This window comes from Phascolarctos cinereus, unplaced genomic scaffold (assembly GCF_003287225.1).
Source record: "Phascolarctos cinereus isolate Bilbo 61053 unplaced genomic scaffold, phaCin_HiC Scaffold_4;HRSCAF=312, whole genome shotgun sequence".
Classification (NCBI taxonomy): Eukaryota; Metazoa; Chordata; class Mammalia; order Diprotodontia; family Phascolarctidae; genus Phascolarctos; species Phascolarctos cinereus.
The window spans coordinates 594394944-594408198 of NW_027555847.1; the positions used below are offsets into that span (position 1 = coordinate 594394944).

The 13255-nt window shown below is 39.4% G+C and overlaps 1 protein-coding gene across 2 annotated transcripts; it reads right to left on the reverse strand.

Moving 5' to 3' along the window:
• Positions 1-1986: 1986 nt before the first annotated feature.
• Positions 1987-9734, reverse strand: ZNF706 (zinc finger protein 706). Of its 2 annotated transcripts, XM_020969469.2 has the most exons (4): positions 9583-9730; positions 5757-5893; positions 4648-4755; positions 1987-3900 (listed from the first exon to the last, which is right to left on the reverse strand). In XM_020969469.2, the coding sequence occupies exons 2-3, from the start codon at positions 5889-5891 to the stop codon at positions 4660-4662; spliced, it is 231 nt and encodes a 76-aa protein (XP_020825128.1). In that variant the 5' UTR covers positions 5892-5893; positions 9583-9730; the 3' UTR covers positions 1987-3900; positions 4648-4659. The 2 variants fall into 2 exon arrangements, with proteins under 2 accessions (XP_020825128.1, XP_078009815.1); XM_078153689.1 differs by lacking the exon at positions 1987-3900 and having other exon boundaries at positions 4644-4755; positions 9583-9734.
• Between the last annotated feature and the right edge of the window lie 3521 nt (positions 9735-13255).

The following is a 13255-nucleotide window of genomic DNA, read 5'->3' on the forward strand; positions in this document are numbered from 1 at the left end:
AATAAGTTCCTTTATAAGTCACACCATACACACATTAAAAATTCCCATCTTAGTGTAAAAAGCTCAGGCTTGTATATGCATGTGTTGTGTGTGTATATACACACACATATACTTTCAACCAGCTGAACAGCACTAAAGATTTAATATAAAATTGAAAAAAATTTGTTTAATCAACATTTAGAAATGCAAATTGAAATTTAAACCAAGTTTGTTAGTTTCCCAAACATAGCAATGGAAACAGCTATAATTGTAGTCTAGTCCTAAAAAAACTACACACTGGAGGCTGATTTTCTGAAATTTCTATAATGGATTAGTTTTTGGTGTGTTTGAGATTTCTGGTTTATTATAGTAAACAACCCTGCTGTTGGCATTCAGTGTACTTAAAAATCACACTGTTACTAACTCTTCTAAGAAAATGCTACCTGTTAATGTAGTGGAAGCCTAACAACTGTGAATACTTGCGGATTCAGAATGTGGTATTTCCAAAAGGTGTTGTAACGTACTTTGTATTATGGAAGAAAAAACCCATAAAAATAAACATTTAACCTATTTTAAATATTTTGTTTAACTACACAAGGAAAAGTTTTGAGATAATTATTAAAGCCAATTTTCCAGGAATTGCAATCCAATTTTGTAAGATAAAAGTTTTATTTCCATTTCATAGATATGGAAAGTGAAGCTGAGAGGTTAAGTGATTTAATCTACAATTTAAAACTGGATGATAACTTAAAAGCTCTTTCAGTCTAAATCCCCTCATTTTAAAAGAAGAGTATATTGAGGTACAGATTTTTCCAAGCCATTTTTAAGCGCAGAACCAGATCTACTGACTCCCAGGGCTCTAGACATTAAACTTACCAGGCTCAAAGTCCTCTCAGTACTGTAATAATCTAATTGTGGGTATTCTGTTGGTAATTCTCTAATCAAAACTTTTCACCAATATAAGTTATTGCCTTTAGTGAAATTCATTGCATTCCAGACATTAACAAAAGAACTGTCAAAAGGACTAAAATCTCTAATCTATAAATGACTTTTTTTTGTCTTAAAGCAATGCTTTTCTCATTCTAGTGTACCTAAGTGTAAAAGGGCTTAATTAGCTGCTCTGGGGTTTTTAAATGAAGCTTTTCACTTCTAAGTTGACATTTCAAAATGTTGTCAAGGTCATCAGGAACTTGTTTAATCAAAAACATTTTACCAACCTAAGCAAACTTTTGTGTTTAGTTCTAATGGTTTTAGAATGTCGACATTAGGTCTTCCTTCTCTCCCAACTGTCTCAGTCAGAAAAGGCCTAAGAAAGAGAGCTCCAATTACCCTTCTTGGTCTTAAAAAGGTACTCTCTCAAGAACCAAAGGAACAACTAACTTCTGATCGTGTGTTGTCAGGAAAACCGTAGGAATGAAAAGAGGCCTCCTGCCACTCCAGAACTTGTTTTAGAAATAGCTACAGCGAATTTCACTCAAAAGCTCAATAGTGCCCTAAACTAAAAGGGAGGAGGATAAAGAGAAAAACCTCTTTGGTAACAGGCAAGAAATAGATTTTACACTACTTTATTTTCTTTAATATTTTCTTTAATGAGACATTACAGCACACAACTGAGCCTCCAGTGTGTCAGTTAACAGGGGGTATAGTCATATGAAAGAGTGGACACAAATTTACTATTAACCCCACTCCCTTCAGCAACTGATGTCTACTTATAAAGGAAAAAAAAATCCTCCCTCAATATATTTTACTAAGCCTTTTGAAGACATCATAACAATTAGATGTGTTATAGAATCTTCAAATTACAAAAATATTTAGTTAGGGCTCTGAAATTTTAAGATTTTCCCCTGTTGAAGATTTAACACACATGACAACCAAAAAAGAGTAGCTGATAGAACAATTCACATATTAAGTATGAGAATTAAAGGTTTTATGCAAGATAAATGCAGCTATTTTTTCCTATCACTGTGATACAGCTTTAAATGTGGTTCTTTAGCTTCTCATAATGAATTGAATACAAACATAAAAACCTTTTATTAAAAAATTATACAATTAGTAAGGCAACTGAAAGAAAAACTAAAATTCAAAGAGAACAATTTTTAAATGAAAAACACTTCACTAAACATTGAAAAAACATATGCTCAGAATACTTCCTTTTAACTGAAATTAACCAGAATAACATCCCGCACATGAACAAAGGTAGAATTCTAAGCATTCTGATAAATCAATATTAAGATACCATATAACCAATAGTCAATGTAACACTTACGGAATGGAAAAGGGTACTAAAAGATTTTCTTTTGGTCAGGTGAACTATAAGAGTTTTCTTATGAACTCTCTCCATCAGATCATCAGTTCTCTTAAAACCTCATTTTAAACGGTAATAATACACACAATGTAGATGATGCAGAACTGTAGGAACAATCTGCAATGACAGTTAAAGGAGGATAGAATCTGGTGTCCATAAAATCTGGCTACTAGTATGTGCTACTACTCCCTAAGTTTATATTTGAATACTGTTCTTCCTATTACATTTTTAAAAAATCAAATCAGTTAAAATGGACACTATTAACAAATTTAATCTCGAAGTTCTGATGAGAATAAATTGTTAAGAATCAATTTCTAAACAGCCTCTCTTCACCTAGCAGGATTTAACTTTATTTGAATTCTCTTTTCCACAAATACTTTTAACATACCTATAAAACAAGTCTATGGGTGTAAAACTGTTCACAAAACTGTTCTTAAACCCTTAATCCAAATCCAACATATATGGCCTTTAAGAGTTTAAAAATGAAACCAAAATACACTCTTAAAGACAATGACACCATATGGATACTTAGCTTAAGTATGCCATTTCATTCTTCCTGTTAATGATATTTACAAGCCACAAAACTGGCCCATTTAAACTAATTCATTTTCCAATTATTTTGGCAAATATTTAAAATAATCCTTTCAGAAGTTTAACCTTCAATTTAAACCCATCTAGAATAATTTTGAAAGAAATTTACATATTATAGGCTGAAGACAGACCAGTTTATAGTTATAAATTTTCCAAGCTTAATCTTACATAAAATGGTTAAATAATTTTTGACCTCTTTTGTTATGGCAGATACATACTTTAGAACCTTATTTTTCATAAGGAAAACTCGGCTCCTTCAATCATTTACCAAATACTTGTAAGCTGTTCTTTAACCAATAATTTAAATTATATCCAATTCAGAGCCAGCAAGAAAAGGATTATTTTGCCAAATCTGCAATTCCTTTCTCAGAACCAGTCCCAAGCTGTTTTAAGTACTGGCACACCCAATATAAGCACAACTGAAGGGGGAATGGCACATAATTTTTAAGAAGTTTTACTAAATGAACCTACAAATTAAAATATAAAGTTTATAATGAGAGCAGTTAATCAATGCTTCTTTTGTTTCATTAGCTGGCTACCTAAAATAATATGATAGGAATACATGTATTGGATGAGTCTGCTTTAGTATGAATAACCAACAAATCTGATGGAAAGGGGGCAGAGGCAAAGCATTTGCAATTCTAGCTGATGTCTTCATTAGATTTTAAGGCAGATGTGTAAAGGTGGAACAGAACTTCTACAAGCATTTATCCTGTGATGTTGTAAAATCAAAGTACTACTTTATTAAATGAATTATTTTACACAATATGAACATCAATATAATTACAATTGTAAAAAAATTTTTATAACAAGGATGGACTGATTTTCAGGATTTCCAAATCAGGGCCCAACTGTACATTTACACAGAATTGTCTTTGCATGAAGCCCAAAAGGGAACAGCATAAAAATGTGTGTTTCTGTAGCCCCCTTATTTTTGCTGATCAACAGTTTGTTAGAAAAGCAGCTGCAGGTTTATTACCTAAGGTCTGAGATAGTAGAAGAGTCAATAGGTGCCATGAATTCACCTACAAAAACATAAGAATAGCTTTCAGTGAATGTAACTGAATGCAACACTACTCTTACACATTGCTTATATTGCCCAAGAAAGAAACAAACCGGACATTTGACAAAGAATTTGAGTTTTATAGAAAAGCAGTCTCTAGATTCAGTTGGTCTTTACAGCTAATTGGATTTTTACTACCCCAACAACAGATCTCTGACCAGTTTACTATGAGACAGTTTAAAGGAGTGTATGTGTACACGTGGGGGGGGGGAATCCAAACAAACCATCAAGAGTGAAAATTGATAGTTTTCTAGCAATTACAATACATGACGAATTTTTTCCTATAATACTAGAATACAGCAGGTACACAAGTAAAAAACCTGCATAATCCTGCTCACCTACATTAGCCTGCATCATTTCTGGCAGCAAAGTGTCTCAAAATACAGTTGTATTAACTATTCTCTTCAAGTTGATTTATCTTTTCCATTCCAGGAGGACCAGGGTTGGCCAGCTTCCCGTTTCTTTCATTTATTTATTAATTTTTATTTTTGGCAGCAGCAATAGTAGTACAGGTTAAAATAGACTTGGTGTTCTGAAGACATGGTATGAAGTACTGCAAAATGGTCTTTTAGTACAATTATTAAATTCTTAAGACAGGGAAACAGTTATCAAGTCTTAGCCAGAAGACAAATTAATCTCACAATTTTAGGAGATAGTTATGTCGTCTTGGACAACCCTAATTAAAACAAACAAAAAAAAAATCAATGACCTGTAAACAACTTTATGCCTGAACATCAGCCAATTCTGGAGGAAGTGGAGTCTTAGGATGTTTGCTCTCAAAGTGCTGTTTAAAGGTCTTGGGGTCCGGCATTTGTGTCTGAGTGACAGAATGATGAGGCAAAGGATAAAAAGAGAAGAGAGAAAAAGTTAGTTATCATGGAAGAGAAACTGAGACACTAACAGTCAAAGAGGCAACATCATAGATTCACTAAATTTATATTAAGACTAGATTAGAATATGCTCACTTCCACACAATGATTCTAATACCAACTTCAAAATTTCTCTTCCTACAAAAAGATTCCCACCACGTAACAGTCAATTAAATTTGACTATTATTACTCTTTATTTCAATCTTATTAACAGTGCTATGTCTTAGCAAGGGCAAGATACTTCATCTACTCTAATAATGATTCCATTTTAGAAATAGTCTTTCATTTGTTATTTGAGTATACCACCATTTCCAGTAATACTTTCAACTAAGCTATAATATGCTCATACCAGTATTATCCCCATCAGTGGCCAGCCTGCAGCCTAGGTAGTACTTTGTCTTGCTTTCTCACAAATTTTCAAAGCTCCTGTTGTCCAGATATTAAAGTAGAAAGAGACTTAGGCCTGGTACTTACAAACATGTCCCTCATTATCTTTAAACCAATTTACACATAGTAAATTTGCTCTGTTCTTAGTATGATTAACATTCTATCTAATTATGCTGATATACCCCGACTATGTAACAATTATGAACTCATAAAGAAGCAAATGTTTACATTTTAAAGTAACTGAGATTCACTTGATTATTTTATATTCAACTCCTAAACTAGCAACATAGCACACAATTTCCTTGCAAGGTATCAACTGAGGTGCCCAGAAGAAACCATTTTAACATGAAAGCTCTATGTATAAACAATATTTTGAAAGCAATATGAAAATTGATTAGAGGGAACAGAGCAGAGGTGGCAGAAACAAGTCTGGACAGATGATAACGAGGGATCAGGATAGTGTAATCATGGATACCATAACTTTATACTAATAAGTCTTTATCTAAATCTAAGTAATAGAAGAACTATTCACAGAAATGCTGGGCTTTCTAGCCCCTCTTACCCTACAGACAGTGCAGGTATATATCAAGGCAGCCTTAGCAGCAGCCTTCTGATCATGTCCTTGTTTCTTCTTCTGTCCAGCTTGTTTTTTGGCATTTTTCTGCTGAGACTGAATTTTCTGCTGTCCACGAGCCATATCTATAAACAAAGAAAAAGTTATTAACATATAGGTATCAGTGATTAACTTGTTAAGGAGCAATGCCGAAGAGACATCATCAGTAGGACACCTATAACACAATGCAAACTTAATATGATGTCTTCTCCCCTCTTTTAGTATCTAGAATTAAAGTGGTTAAGTATGACATGAAAAATCTGAGCTAACCAAAATTTTTTGCAATTTTTTTCAATGAAAAATTTCTCTTCAATTTTATCGTTTCCCCCTCATTTAGTAAATGTGAAGCTGGAGTCTTAAAACTTAGGAGAAACAAGATTTGTCACCTGATGTCTCAAAATAACAAGGAAATCAGAGCAGCAGGTGGGAATTATTCTTCTCTTCAAAGAACACTCAGGTTTCACAGTACTACAAGATAAACACCCTTGAAAAATTAGTCTTTCTAGTGCTGCCTCAATTTATAATATTCAAGACTTGATGAAATCTCTATTTCAAAAGACAGGCCAGACGGAAGAGTTAAACTAAACTCATCCATTCTCTGTGCTTCACCATAATCAAAGGAACCCTTTGGAATCATCTGCCATGGCTACATAATGACATAGTGGTGGAAAAGCACTGCATTTGGACCCAGAAACCTCAGGTCTGAATTTAAATTCTGCCATTGACTAGTTGCTTGATCCTATTAAGTTATTTCACCCTTCTGTCTTTGTTTCCTCATCTATAAAAGAAAAATGTTATTTTCACCACCAACCTCACAAGACCATTTTGATATAAGTACTTCAAAGTACTGTTCAGCTAGGTGGTAAAGGGGATAGATCAGCAGGCTTGGAATCAGGAAGACCTGAGCTCAAATCTGGTCTCAGACACTACCAGCATGACCCTAGAGGCAAGTTGATTAAACCAGTTTGCCTCAATTTCCTCATTCTGTAAAATGAACTAGAGAAGGAAATGGCAAACCATTCCAGTATCCTAATCCCAAATGGGGTCCCAAAGAGTTAGATGTGATTGAAATGACTGAACAAAATTACTGTTTTATTGTTATCACACCACAAATACTGGTGATCCAAAGCTTTCAATCATACTAAAAATAGCTACACTTCCCTAGAAAAAAATCACTATTTTTAAACTGAAGAGATAATCCTGCTTCAGACACTCAGGTGTTAGACAAGTCATTTAAAAGATGCTATAAGAGATAACACATGTAAAGCACTTTCTAAGCCTTACCAAAAAAAGTTCTACAGAGGTGTGTAGGTCAAGTTTTTAATCAATCTGACCTATCATTTTATTGGTATAGAGAACTCCTGATACCAATGCCAGCTGGTACCTTCCCATGTAACTTATGGCTTTACAGGGTTACCTAGAAACAGATGCTGGCCAGCAACACACTGATTGAGAAAATCACAAATGAGTGTTTTTATGTTGCAGTATATTTTAATTTATTTTGTTAAACATTTCCCAATTACATTTTAATCTGATCAGGACATACTCAGGAGTTCTTAGGGCAGCTTTCAGCCCTAGAACACTGAGAAAATAAGTGATCTGCCCAGAGTCACAGCTACTTCCAGAGACTAGACTTGAACCCAGGATCTCTCTTCCTGGTTTCTACGCCAGCTCTCTCTATTGCTGCCTCGAGCCCTTTTCTTAGTTCATAAAGTGCCTAGACTAAAAGAAAATGTATTAAAGTAGACATAAGTATACTTCTAAATTCATCTTTATATATTATGCTAAAATGTAAGTTTAAACCTCTCATATTACGTACATACATATATACACACCTATAGATGTATGCATACCAACCAGCCCTGAATAAATACTTAAACAATGTTACCAGATAAAATTCCTCTTACACTTCATGTCTCTGATACATTGATTTTCTCTTAAAAGTAGATATGTCAAAAGAATTAACAGCCACAGCAAAAACCTGAAGTACATTTTTTAGACAATCTGCTTTTAGCATTAGATTTAAGTTGAAAATCAAAAGCCAAATAGGTTTCCCTTTGTACCAAGGTTACTATCTGTAACAGACCTGAGAAATATTTAATACACTAACCTAATCCTAACTGATTCACCACCACCCTTTCATAGAAAATGTTTCAAATATAATTTCGTAGTAAGACTTTACAAGCTGAGTGTCAGTATGGACCCCCTCCTCCATCCATGTGTTTTTTGTAATCTAGGATTTATGAGGTATTTAAAAGTATGTTCTATTTAAAAATTTTATGCTACTAAAATCACCATTTCTACTAAATGAAAGTTGTCTTGACCACTGTGCATCAATGGAAGGTAGTTTCCAGTTACGTCAGACTCACTAAAGTGTTTCTTATAATCAGAATGCTATTAATTCTTTTGTGCTCCAGTAACTTAAATGTACTTCTTTAGTTTACCTTGATTTAACCTTTAAACCTTGAAGATATTTAACCTTTACATTGTGGCACAACACTCCAAAGCCTCCCATCCTAAAATGGCAGGCCACTAACAGAATTCCAGAAGTTTCTTAAGATGAAAGAAATCTCTATTTAAGCTGTTAGGATGGTACCTTTCTGTTCAAAGGCCTAATACACTGGTTAATTACTTTCGTACATTGGTACAAAGTAATATCACTAGTTTGTGGAACAATGTCCCAGTTTTATAAGGTAGGGAGGCTTTCTCACTTCACTAAAAAATTACATATTATTACATAACAGGTTTAAATACAAGCATTCTCATGGCCTCCCCTCAGACCAAAAGAAAAGCCATGTTACTCCTCTTCTCACATAGTTAAAGAGGCAAGTTTTGGGCAGATAAAAAGCAAAATTAAACAGAGTCAAAACCTGAGGTGGAGAGGGGGGAGAGAAGTTTCTTAAGTTCTGACATTACATAATAGTGATTTCCTTTTTGAAAGCAGAGAAACAAATTGACATCTATTTCTTGATAGACTTTGGCCAGACTTGAGAGTCAACAAAGTTTTCTACTAATTCAAAAGTATAAAGATCCCCCTTTAATGGTAACGTAATGTAATGGAAGGCAACAAGTAATTTACAAATGCCCGACCTTCAGAGTTCCACCAAACTCTTCCATTTTATGTGTTTTTTTTGGTAGGGGCTGCAAAATGGGGGGGGGGTGCAGGAGGAATGGGTTTTCTTAGATGGCCTAAGTTCCAAGAGTCTAAAGTAGAAAGAAAAAAAGGGGGGGGCACTAGAGAATCAGTCCAAAATCAAAACAAATGAGAAAGAGTGGATTGGTACTTTTGGATCGAGGAAGCGCCTTCTCCCCATACCATCTGGACACCCCTAAAAAAAGCCCTGTAAGACCAGGAGGCAGCCCAAGATCAGACCCATTCCGACACGAGCTTCTGACTCCATCTTTTCGGAGGGGGGGTGTTTTGGGGGGCTTCTCTCAGCTTCCCATTTCACAAGCAGACCCCATGAGCCACCTCCCCTACTACTACCATGCTTGGGGCATTAAGAGCCGGCCCCGTCCCGTGCGCCTCCCCCCCCCCCAGCCTTGCTCTGTTCCGCCTTCCAAACTGACCCCGAGCAAAGGCCACGCTCCCCCGAAACCTGCGCCCTTCGGTCCCAGGCCCTCCCGCAGCTGCTGGTCCTCCCCCCACCCCACCCCCGGCCGCCCGGGGCGGTCTGCGGCAGGAGGGGCGGACGCCCGGGCCCCGGCCTCATTGCTCTGTCCTCCCCTTCCCGGCCCCTTCTTTCCCGCCGCCGCGGTGCCCGGAGCCGCTTACCGGGGCTGGGACAGTCCGGCGTCTGAGGCGCCGCGCGGGGCGAGGGTGCTGGGGGCGGGGGAAGGAGGGAGGGAGGGAGAGGGAGGGAAGAGGGACTGAGTGAGAGAGAGAGCGCTCCCCGCACGGCCTCCGCCGCCGCCGCCGCCGCCGACACCCCGCCCGCCCGCCCGAAAGAGGAGAGAGGGAGCGCACAACAATCCGCGCCTCACGCCCGCCGCGCGCACGCGCCCGCCCGCCTCAATCGGAAGAGCGAGACCCCATGGCGCCGCGTGCACACGCGCGCGAGCACGCACGCCCACGCTTCCCGGCTGCTGCTGCGGCGGCGGCGGCGGCGGCGACCGCGGCTGCTCTCCCGATTTCCCCAGCGCCAGGCGCGCACCCAACTCTCCTCCCCCACCCCCATCCCCACCCCTCCGCGCTCTCCCTCTCTCCTTTCGGCTCCGCCCTCCGGCCCCCTCCCCTACTTCCCCCCTCTCCGCTAGCACACCGACTCTTTTCCGGTCGGCGCGGCCCAATGGCTGCGCATCCCTATTACATAACGGGGGGGAGGGGGCGAGCGGAAACCTGGGCTAGCGAAAGCGACCTTTTTAGAGGTGCTGGAGTGGATGTCGCCTTTAGTCTGTGCTTTCGAGTGCCCCTTCCCCTCAGATACCCCCCCCGGAGGGCGGGGAATGAATTTAATCTGAGAACTAACTGCCCGCCCTCTGGCCCAGTCTGGGTGTTTGTTTCATCGAGCCACTCTCCTTAAGCTCCCCGGCCCCGGCCTCGGGCTGGCCGGGTCGAGTCCTGCCAGAGCCGCGCAGCCGCAGTGGCATCCGCATCCTCCGCCGCAGCCTGCCCTGCCCCGCCCCCACCCCCTCCATTTCCCTCCTCCTTCCTGGCCCGCTCACCTTCAGGCAGCCCCTGGGTACCCGCCTGTACCTGAGGCCTCTGCCTAACAACTACCTAAGGGGGACGGGGTGAGGGGGGGCTGGTGGCTGCCTAGCCTGCTTGGGAGCGGGGAGATTCTCAGCCTGTGGGGCGGTCCCGAGGAGGGGAGTCCTGCGTGGAGGTTGAGGCTGGTTGGTAGCCGGGCATGAGGGGAGGCCCGCTCCCCGGGCTCAGTTACCAGACCGGGACCAGACTGACAGGAGCCCTGTCCCGGGGTGACCTCTGAGAGGGACCCGGCGGCCTTTGTTCTCTCACAAGCCTCGACTTACCTACCTCACGCCACCCCCACCCCCCAGCCACTCCAAATCACAGAGCCCGAGCCGAGCCCAGCCCAGGCCTTCCGCCCCGTGAGCAAGGATGGCGGGGGTTGGGGGGGAGGTCTTGTAGTTAAAGTTAAGGGTACTGGGAAAGCCTAGCTCACGCCAGAAAGAAAGAAAAAAAAGAGGGGGAAAAAGTCTTAAGCCAGTTACTGGCTCTTTGCTAACCTTTGTGCTAAAGAATTGGGTTTTAACGGTCCTCGTTTAGCCCCACCAACAGTAACTCCATTTATCTGTGCTAGTTGGGGGAGGGTCTGTTTGTAAGAGGGTTTTGCTTGGTAACTTAATTCATAAATGGCTTTTACCTGCTAGTTTAATTCCAGCCTAGACCAGCCCTTTATTAGAACTACAGCTAAGTGTGCAAAATGGAAGTTGAACGTTTCTGCCTCTGATTATCCCCTACCCAACCCTCCTACCTCTACCACGGCTGCCCACACCAATTTATTTTCAGGCTTGTGAGTTTCACATTACTCCTCTTTAAGCATTCTCCTTCACAGCCAAACTGGTTTACTTGCTATTCTTCGTACACTGTATTCCACCTCTTCTCTCTGCTTTTGCACAGACAATGTTTGCACTTCTCACATCCATCTCATTAAGCTTTGAACACCTTGAGAACAGAGACTATTTTTTTTTAGTCTTCTTGTATCCCCAGTCCTTAGCACAGTGCTTGGTAGATGCTTAGTAATAAATGCTAAAAAATATAATAAATGATGCCATCGAATCCCTGCCTCCCTTTAAAGCTCTCAGCTCAAAGGTCACTTCTTACTTAAAGCCTTTTACTTGAAGCCACTACTAGTAACCAACTCCCCACCATCTCCCACCTATTCAATTTTAACGTCTGTGTATTTTGTATTTACTTACATAATGTTCGTGTTGTTGCTCCCAGATAGCTAAGGGAAGGGTTTTGTTTTTTTCCTGTTTTGATCTTTTGTCTCTCCAGACCATAGCACAGTATCTGGCACATAATAAACCTTAATAAATTTGCTTGTTGATTTGGTTTGAGATACGGGGTAATAAAATTGGTTAAATTCGTCTGGGAAGGATTCTAGGATACTGGCATATGTGGTGAGACATCTTTATAAAATATCTGATAAATTGCTAAAACTTCTATTTAGCATCCCCATGAAATGTCATATAAGAATTTACAGTCAAGTTATTCTTTTGAACAATTTTGTCACGTAGGTTAGCATTTTAAATATCTTTAGCCTACAAATGAAGAACCAGCTCAATATATGTGAATTATACAGAATTGTAGAAGTCAGAAAGTTGAGATAAGATTTCAAAGCAATGGCTTTGTAAGTTAGCCAGCTTAGACTAGTGGGCAGTGCTGAATCTCTTAGTTGCTTTGGGGACAGCTGCACAATAGTTGTGTGGGAGGAGGATGAATGGGGGTCTGAAATATGAGCATGATCTAGTCAGCATGTGACAATAGTTATGAGCAGCAACTGGCCTCCTAAACAAGAAAAACAAGATGAAACTGTATGCGGTAATTTACTTAATCAACTTAAATTTATGGTTAAGTTGCACTGTATTCAGTTCAATTAAATAAGTATTTATTGATCATCTATTGGTTTATGAGGCATTTCTATTATGTTGTCCTTTAGCTTGGTGCCCAGAACATGTAAAAGAATTGTGGCATGCATATACCTGGTTGTGTATATATGATCACATATCTATATATACACAATATAGGTTTGTATGTGTTAATATTTTGAAGGTAAACATTAATTACATCTCAGTAATCAATGTATTATTGTTCAGATAATCCTGTATTATTAAGAATCATGTCACTATTTAAATTTGAAATGTAACCTTAGATATAATTATAGTGAGAGATCTATGGCTACTTGAGTCTATATTTCCCATAAAGTCCAAGTCTCTATTTCCTCTAAAGTGAGAGCTTATTTCAGACCTTCAGAGTCCTCTGAACTCTTTGGAAGAAAGGTGAATGCACACACATGTAGTTGTATGTATGTGTATATACATATCCAAACACTATTAGTACCTCATAAGATACCTTGCAATTAAGACCCTTTCCATTCCAGATAAGGATATACTCTCAGGTGGCTGCTTATGTACTTTTCCTCTTCTATGCCAACTGATATATAACCGCCATAGAGCATTCGCAGCTCACCATTCCACACCTTTAGGCCTTCTCAGATACATTAGCTTTGGAGAAGCATTCCACTTGTGTTGCCACTCCTTCAGACTTTTTCATTATACTGCTTTTTTGTCGTTCTTACATCAAGAGAAGAAAAAAAAGCATATGATGATTTCTTGAGCTCAAGGAGTCACTTCAAATATTGAGTAAGGAGGGCTTGTACTCTGGAATCAAGAGACCATCCTATCCTCAATAATGCCTATGCATTTTTCCCCACCAGGTATTCAGAGTTAAGTGATTTGCCCAGGATCACACAGCTAGTAAG

What these genes read in the sequence shown, in the direction of transcription:
- ZNF706 (XM_020969469.2), bottom strand. Translation starts at nt 5,891, where the DNA reads ATGGCTCGTGGACAGCAGAAAATTCAGTCTCAGCAGAAAAATGCCAAA. An exon ending in ATACCTGCACTGTCTGTAGG is followed by an intron (nt 4,756 to 5,756) that starts GTAAGAGGGGCT and finishes TCTGTCACTCAG; the next exon opens with ACACAAATGCCGGACCCCAA.